Source organism: Pelodiscus sinensis, chromosome 6 (assembly GCF_052426305.1).
Source record: "Pelodiscus sinensis isolate ZL-2025 chromosome 6, ASM5242630v1, whole genome shotgun sequence".
Lineage (NCBI taxonomy): Eukaryota > Metazoa > Chordata > Testudines > Trionychidae > Pelodiscus > Pelodiscus sinensis.
The window spans coordinates 92,508,511-92,517,234 of NC_143057.1; the positions used below are offsets into that span (position 1 = coordinate 92,508,511).

The window sequence follows — 8,724 nt, forward strand, 5'->3', positions numbered from 1 at the left end:
TTATAATACAGACAAGTCTATAGTTTTATGAGAAAAATAAATCTCTTGCAAAAAAGGGGAGGGAGGGAAGCCGAAAGATGAGATATTAATAAAATAAAAATTGAAGACAAAAAACATTCTTATAAATCTTCGACTTAATTCTGAATTCTCATTTTAGCAATTGTCCAGCTACAGCTTATGTGCAAAATTACTAGTGTATATATATCTAGTGTATATATGCAAACAAAGAAGAATTAATAATTTTAATAGCAAATAAGTTTTATGACTTGCACTTAAAAGATGAATGTGAATGTTTATTAAAAAGTAGGTGCAGTCATCTTAATTAGCAGCTAGTAAAATGAAGATTCAACCAAGACGTTGTGTTACTATAGTCAGCCACTCTAGAATTATGTAGCAGCCAGCTCGTATTACAAAGATTTATTTGGTTAATGTCAGATGAGAAAAATGACCTGGGAGTATTTTGTCTAAGGTAATTAGAAGCATCATATTGTATCTTCTAAAATCAGTGCAATTGCACTGTGAGATCAGACCGGTGCTCAACAGTATGAAGACAAGGAAAACACAGAGATGGTTTATGACATCTCTGTGGCCCTTTCCCCACCAGGTGCAAAAAGGCCAGTCCTGAGAATCTAGCCTAATGTTTATTATGTCATTTTCAGTTGTTAAAATAAGAGACCCAGATTCTCTCTGGGCCAGCAGAAGGAGGTGTAAATTGTCCTTACTCAGTGTTATGCTATAACATTAGTTTCTTTGGAGAGCTCTTGACATAAAGGAGAATCACCTTCTGGCCTATGAACCCCTTCCAACATTTTTTATTAATCTTTTAAATGAAATGAATAATCACATTAATACCTAGCCAGAGCAAACATTCAAGGGCTGAGCAAGACAAGTCTTTGGCAGTGTTCTGTGGGTGCTGGAATGGCTGAGGAGGGAAAGGAAGCAACTTCTCTGCAGGGCTGTTATTCTAGGTTAGGGAAGTGGCATGTTAAGAGGAGGCGAACAGACCTGGGGAGCAGTCTACATAACATGCTCCTCTTGGGATCTCATGGAAGCCTGAGTGGAAATCCACATGGGATAATCTCATTGTAGCCTGTGCCCTTCCTCTGAAGCAGGGATTATGGTGCAGGTGGCCACTGACAATGACAGCAGTGTCCTTCAAGGACTAATTTTGGCAAGGTCATGGAAACCAGTAGAGGGGCTAGGCATTGGGAGCTCTCATTTGGACTGTTCAGGCACATACATGCTTAGTAATATTCAGTCCTGGGGGAATTCTGCAATTTTACTCTGATTCCAAATGCAAAAATTGCAGAATTTCCCCCAGGGTTAAATACTCAAATATTAAAGTGCTAAGGAGTAAGATGTCCCTGCAACATTTTTCCTTATGGATATGGCTGACTCTACTGGCCACAATTTAACTTAGCCTCCCCTTTTTTCCCCCAATCCATGCCCATTAGAATGATGGGACTGTAAGAGAGGAGAGGACTAGAGCTGGGTGAAAAATGTCAAATGCAAAAAAGAGTCAGGAATTTTTCATGCAAATGTTCCCATTAAATGCAAATGTTCCCATTGTGTGTGTAGAGAAGACACCTATTTTCAGAAACATTCATTGCTTTTGCTGTCCCCTCCCTCAAAACACAATGGGAGTGATCAGTGCCCCCTGGAAAACAAACCCTTGTTGCCTCATGTTTGGGCAGAACTGAATTGAAGCCTCCATGATCAGGGGACAGTTGGCAATTCTAGCCAGTGTTATCTTCTCAAAGCTGCACAAGGAGTCTGGGGCAGAATCTGGATTCTGAGGGTTTCTTGCTTTCCAGTTTTGTGCTCTACCCATTTGCCCAGGCGAGCTCAAAATGACCTCTTAGCCAGAGTATCAGAGGGGTGGTGGTGTGAGTCTGAATCTGCACAACTAGAAGTCCGGTGGCACCTTATAGACTAACAGATTTATTGGAGCATAAGTTTTCATGGGCAAAGACCCACTTCGTCAGATGGTCTTTGCCCACGAAAGCTTATGCTCCAATAAATCTGTTAGTCTATAAGGTGCCACAGGACTTGCCGTTGTTTATGTCTCTTATCCAGAGGCACGGGGTTCTTGTTGCTGTTGTTTTTTTTAAACTAGATCTAATTCCCTGCAAACCAGGTGTGCTGTGAATTCCCCCCATTCTTAGCGAATAGCATTCGAAACTGTGGCATTCATAAGTAAGTCAGACTTAAATATCAAATAGTGCCATGTCCTATTTCCCCTCATCTCTCATACGGAGGCACAAGACATGTCACCTTAGTTGATCATCAAGCATTGCGGGCTCCTCCAATGTCTGCCTATCAGCTCTGCGCCCCGAGGGATCCTAAAAGTGAAGTTCTGTAGCCGTATTGTCTCTCTTCTAAACGAGAAGTCCCACCCGAACTAGAGAGGTTATCCACACACCTGGTAAAGTTATGCGCACAGCTGTATCTGCGGTGACCACCCCTTAAGTACAGATTAACAAGTACGAGTGTGTGTATATGGCTCGCTGGGCCTAATTACAAACCTAATGTATTTGGGAATACTCAAAAATCATTTGAGGCAATGACCTGCATTTGCAGGACACCAGTACAAACTAATCTGAAAGCTGCTTTCCCGTCATTAAAATTATCGTGTGAGGAGAGGCTAGAAATCATGTCAAGTGACAACATGAGCTTCCCAGTATTGTCATCTTCTCAGGAAAGCACAAGTGAAAGCTGTCAATCATGAAACTCTGTTTATGATCCCTGGTCAGAAGTTGTCTCCTACTCTGCCGAATGCATGGGATGTTTACTGGCTATTAACCTATGTGTTTCCGATCTGTCAGTCTGATACTATTTTTGTTTCAGATTGTTCCCAGCGATATTTTTCTCATTTCATTCTCTTCTTCAGATCCAGTCTTTGCTTTTTTTTATCAAGCGCAACTGTACCGTTATTTTTTATCGTGATTGAAATAGTTTGTTGCACTGCAATTTCCTGTAATGCAACTTGAAGAAAGATAGCGCAGCGCTTCTGTGTTTGGAGGGAAATAGAGCTCTGCCATCAGATTTCAGGGCACTGGGACCGACTGTCCTCTTGGTTTCAGGGCTTTGTCTGACATGGCATGAATGGTCTGGGGAGAATGGCCGCTTTGAAATGTTTGAGTGGGACCCGTGCTCGGCACACAATTGTAAAACAATACGCCTCAAGTCACCTGCACCGCCACACTGCTGTCTACCGACAGCTCCTCGTTTTTTAAAAAAGTTACTTTATTGATCGCTCGCCTGCCTGTCGATTGGCCTTCCCGGAATGGCATGATCATTGATGACCGAACTATCATTTGACACAGTGTAAGGGAATTACCTGTTGCGCGCGCGCTCTTATACTCGCTTCATTTGGCAGCACGGGACATACTTTGCCATTTACTTTGATTGCAGAAAATACATAACTCAATAGAAAGAGCGTTACCTGTATCTTGAAGATGCCAGGCATGTATGTTTCCCCACGCCTCTCACCAGATTTGCATGCATTTGTTTTCCTTTGTAATTCAGGCAGCAGCTAATTTGTTCATTTCATTCAAACGGTTACTAAAAAAAACCATTGCCATCTAATAGGGAGCCAAATCATTGTAACTTCAAATCGGACCGTGATAAACTGCAACGTGGGGAATTTGTAATGTATTGTGATCTGCATGCCAATAAATCCCAGAAGTCCCCGAAATATAAGACACAAAAAGCACGTGTTGGGACTGGTTCTGCTTAACTCCAAGCGAACCACCTTTGCACCTCTCGCTGCCACTTGCCAGGGCCCCAGGAAAGGCAATTAGATGCAAAGCTACTTCCTCCCCCACCCCTGACAAGTTCCTCCAGGAACCGAAGCGGAGCGAGGATGAGATCTGCGGAGAAGCCACCTTCCAGCTGCCTTTGGCGAGCCCTTCCCAGAGCAGGTGTCTGGCGCCTGGCAAGCCCAGGTGTGTGAGAGCCGCGATCCTCGCCAGCCCGACGCCGCGCACCTGCAGGTGGCGACAAATGCCCTTCCCCTGTGGAGCTGTCCCGGGTGCTGAAGGCAGAAAGTGAAGCGAGTGACTCCGGCAGCGGCTGGAGAGTTTCAGCCGAGTCTCGGGAACGCTTGTGCGGCGCTGGCCGCTCCGGCTCCGGCCGGGGATCCCTTCCCGCGGCTCCCGGCACCGCCGGGCTAGAGCAGGAGTCTGCATGCCACAGCCAGCAGCGAGCAGGTTGCAGCTGGCGGAGAGCGACCCGGAGAGCCTGCCCCGGGCCAGGTTCCGCAGCCCTGCGGTGCCCGCAGAGCCAGCCCCTCCTGCCGCGCGCCGGCCCGACCCAGCCCGGGGGAGCTGCAAGCCCACGGCTGAATCACCCGGGGCCAGTAGGGCTGCCGGGTGCGTGGCCCGCTCCGGGGAGGGGGGGGGGAGGGGGCTGGGGCGAGTTTGAAGGGCCCCCGTAGCGCCTCGGGCTGGCCGGGGCTGGGCTCTCCGAGGGACTGGCCAGGGGGCACAAGCGCCTCGCCTGCTCCTGGCCGTGCGGGGGCCGAGGCTGCTGAGCGGCTGGAGCGCAAAGGCAGCCCCGCCAGCGCCCCCCCCCCCCCAGAGGCGAGGGGCGGGGAGGCGGGAGCAGGGACGGGAGGGGAAGCAGCGCGGAGCCGGCAGAGCGAGCGAGCTAGCGAGGGCGGGGAGGGGAGGGCGCAGCGCGGCGCGGGGCACAAAGCGAGCCAGAGGGAGACGCCGCCGCGCGCCCCGCCAGCCCGGCAGCAGCCTCCAGCCGGGAGGGGAGCGGGGCCAGGCGGCCAGATGGGCATGAACCGGCACCGTCCTGTGAGCCGCCGCCTCGGCTGCCCGGCTTCCAGCCGCCGCTCCCGCCCCGCGGCTGTCCGGCGCGGCCCGAGGCGATGAGCGGCGGCCGGAGAGCGGAGAGCTGCCCGCGCCCGGAGCAGTGAGCGCGCCGCCCGCCGCCCCGCCATGGAGGGCGCCAACAACACCACGTCCCCCGCGCGGGACCAGGGCGCCGGCGTGACCCTCAGCTACCAGCTCCTCACCGCGCTGGCCCTGGGCGCCCTCATCCTCTGCGCGCTGCTGGGCAACGCCTGCGTGATCGCGGCCATCGCCCTGGAGCGCTCCCTGCAGAACGTGGCCAACTATCTCATCGGCTCCCTGGCCGTCACCGACCTCCTGGTCTCCGTGCTGGTGCTGCCCATGGCCGCCCTCTACCAGGTGCTGAACAAGTGGACGCTGGGCCAGGTCACCTGCGACATCTTCATCTCGCTGGACGTGCTGTGCTGCACCTCGTCCATCCTGCACCTGTGCGCCATCGCCCTGGACCGCTACTGGGCCATCACCGACCCCATCGACTATGTCAACAAGCGGACACCCAGGCGAGCGGCTGTGCTCATCAGCCTGACCTGGCTCATCGGCTTCCTGATCTCCATCCCGCCCATGCTGGGCTGGCGGACGCCCGAGGACAGGTCGAACCCGGACGCCTGCACCATCAGCAAGGACCACGGGTACACCATCTACTCCACCTTCGGCGCCTTCTACATCCCTCTGCTGCTCATGCTGGTGCTTTACGGGCGCATCTTCAGGGCGGCCCGGTTCCGGATCCGCAAGACCGTCAAGAAGGCGGAGAAGAAGAAAAAGAAGATCGCGGACACCTGCCACTCTCCCGCCAGCCTGCAGAAGAAAAGCAACGGGGAGCCCGGCAAGAGCTGGAAGCGGACTGTGGAGCCCAAGCCCAGCGCCTGTATCAACGGGGCCGTGAGACATGGGGAGGACGGGGCGGCTCTAGAGGTCATCGAGGTCCAGCACTACCACAACTCCTCCAAAACTCACCTGCCCTTGCCCAGCGACCCCTGCAGCACCCCGCTGGCCTCCTCCTTCGAGCAGAAGAACGAGAGGAGCACCGAGGCCAAGAGGAAGATGGCCCTGGCCAGGGAAAGGAAAACGGTCAAAACCCTGGGCATCATCATGGGCACCTTCATCCTCTGCTGGCTGCCCTTCTTCATCGTGGCCCTGGTCTTGCCCTTCTGTGACAGTGAATGCTTCATGCCGGACTGGCTGGGGGCGGTCATCAACTGGCTGGGCTATTCCAACTCCCTCCTCAACCCCGTCATCTACGCCTATTTCAACAAAGATTTCCAAAGTGCTTTTAAGAAAATTATCAAGTGCAAATTTTGCAGGCAGTGAAGCCTCCCTTTTCTCTGGGACTGTCTTCACTTGCTTCCTCCAGCCGGACCTCTCTTCCGCGACAGCGTATGCTTGTGCCCGTCCCTCCCCCACTCTCCCCAGACCTGCGGCAGGGGTACCGCCGCTTCACCGCTCAGCGCCAAGTAGTTCAGACCCTTGGGCATTTGTCTGGGGAGAAAAGGCCGTGCCCTGATTCCAGTCCCTCGCCGCCCAAACAGTATAGACAAACCGAGCCAGCCCCTTCCTGAACTCCCGCTGAAAACTTAGCACTTTTCATCCAGCGCTTTGGAAAACTCACTGGCACGTGTTTCCAAGCCAAACTGTGCTCCTCTGAGTTTGCACATTACTGAGCCCGTGCAATGACACCCTCTTCCGCCACTTGCATTTATTTGGGTAAACCCTGGGTGTGCAGATCGTTGCTTGTGGTCGCACCACCTTGTCTGCCCGAGCAGCATCGGTAAAATAAACCATCCTATGCATAACCCCGTCTTGTCTGTTTTTCTGGGATGAAAAGAAGATTGCCGAACTCTGAGCCTAACCCAGAGCTGGTCGAGTAAGTAAGGACTTGGAGGGTTTGAAGCAGTTCTTTCTACAGTGGCGGACGGGGCTTGAAAGTTACTTCGCTGGCAGCGAGATTGAAATGTGAATTTCCTTTTGGGGGAAAAACATAATTGTATAACCTTTCAAGGTACTTCTGATCACTTTCCTAACAGGCATGTCTGTAGCTTATATATGATAGCGTGTTACGTTACTACCTTTCAGTGCATGGAAGTTACATTGTGTACATGAGAGGAATTTTGCTAAACATGAAGTCACCACAATTCACCTAATTTCAAACCGATTAAAAAACAGTAGAATGAGGATTTCTCTTAAACCCTCTCCCCCCCCCCCCCCCCCCCCCCCCCCCCACGGAAACCCGTCTGCGTGACTATCAGGCGCAATTACATATATTGTTTAAACAAGACGCAGGTTTTCATTTTGAAAAGCACCTTAAAAGTATTATTACTAGGAATCGCACTGGTCCTTTGGGGAACAAGCAGCTGGGGAGCATTTTAAGTGAAGTTTGAAACTATTTGCTGCTTTTGTCGCTCTTCTCTCCACCCCGTCTAAACCAAGGTAATTTCATTTTGATGCTGTGTAGTAAAAAGAGCTAAAACAAGGAGTCTGTCTCCCAGAACAGGTGATTAGCTACGGTATTGTCGCTGGACAAACACTCATGCTATAGGTTTAAAGGGAGTGTAGTGTTAGTTACCCTAGTGGAAAAGTTAACAAATATTGTCCACTCTGACTTATTGGCTGTTCACTAGAACTTTCCTGAATATTTGGCCCCCTGCTAAATCCCTCTTTACAAATAAACAAATAAATAAAATTCACCTTTTACTAAAGAAAGTTGCAGAGGTGCTTTCTTTTGGATACTTTGCTTTGGATGAGAGTGAAGAAATCACATGATTTGTACTGAAATGTATTACTAACAGCTCTTTCTAGAGTCAGATTGGGACAACCTAAAAACTGTGATTTCAACTCAATTGCCAGAATGTCTGTTTTGTACAGTGCCTCTTAGTTTCATACAGGGTATGTATGCATCGTGATCTGTTATTCTGTTCAGATCGGACAGGGTTGCATATTATTTTGCACTATTAAGGGGTGGAATTCTTTGTATTTGGGAAAGTAGTTTGAGATCGAATTGCTTGAGCCAAAAATACATATTTTCTTCTTTATTTTGTCATGATCTGTACTATCTGTAGGTAATTGGGAATGTTAATTCTGTGCTTCACGTGAATATAAATGTCAAGTCGTTTATGAAGTCAAAAGCTTTAAAAGTTAAATAATAGCAATGCTTTGAATATGTTCAGATAGTCTAATTTTCTTATCAGAAAATTTATTGGACCTCATTTTTCTCAATTAAAGTGACCTTTTATCTTATTCCCCCTTTCGCTTTGATCGCTCCTAACTACGTGCACATTCTGCACTTTCTTTACTTTGAAAATAATCTTTTTACTGTGGAAAAGATACTCAGGCAAATGTAATGTACGGTCATTTATGAAGGAGTTGAAAATTTACCACTTAAGTTGAAGATCTTGTGACTTGAGTTCAAAGAACCAGCAAGTGCGTGTTAAGTGTCGGTTTTAAATTTTGTTGAACCTATCAGCAATCTGTTTTCATACATATCTCCACATCCACGTATTCAGCAGTCGGGCGTGTGTTTGTAATACTGATAACAATCCCACGTGTGTCTGTGGGAGGGAGAGTGGGTTGATGGTTTTATGTACATATCACTTATATTTCAATCTTAAACCTTCTTAAATGTAACCCGAGCAGCATTTTAGTCCCCCGTTTTTACTCGGAGCAGACGTTAGATTCGCCAAGACATTTCAGAAACTTTAAAAAACTCGCTTAAAGCTGGAAACGTTAATCGCTGCCCAACTTCAATTTCATTTCTCCCCGCCCCCTTCCTCAAGAGCAGTGATAGCTCCGCAGTAGGGGACCCTCCTCCTGTCCCAGGAAGGGAGCCGACGCGCTTTGCACTAAAGCTGGAAGGACAAGCCCCGAGGAG

General features: G+C 49.5%; 1 protein-coding gene across 1 annotated transcript; it reads left to right on the forward strand.

Moving 5' to 3' along the window:
* The first annotated feature begins 4,629 nt into the window (after positions 1 to 4,629).
* HTR1A (5-hydroxytryptamine receptor 1A) lies at positions 4,630 to 7,845 on the forward strand. Its single transcript, XM_006134439.5, has one exon. It carries the CDS (start codon positions 4,950 to 4,952, stop codon positions 6,168 to 6,170), a length of 1,221 nt encoding a protein of 406 aa, XP_006134501.3. The 5' UTR covers positions 4,630 to 4,949; the 3' UTR covers positions 6,171 to 7,845.
* The last annotated feature ends 879 nt before the right edge of the window (positions 7,846 to 8,724 follow it).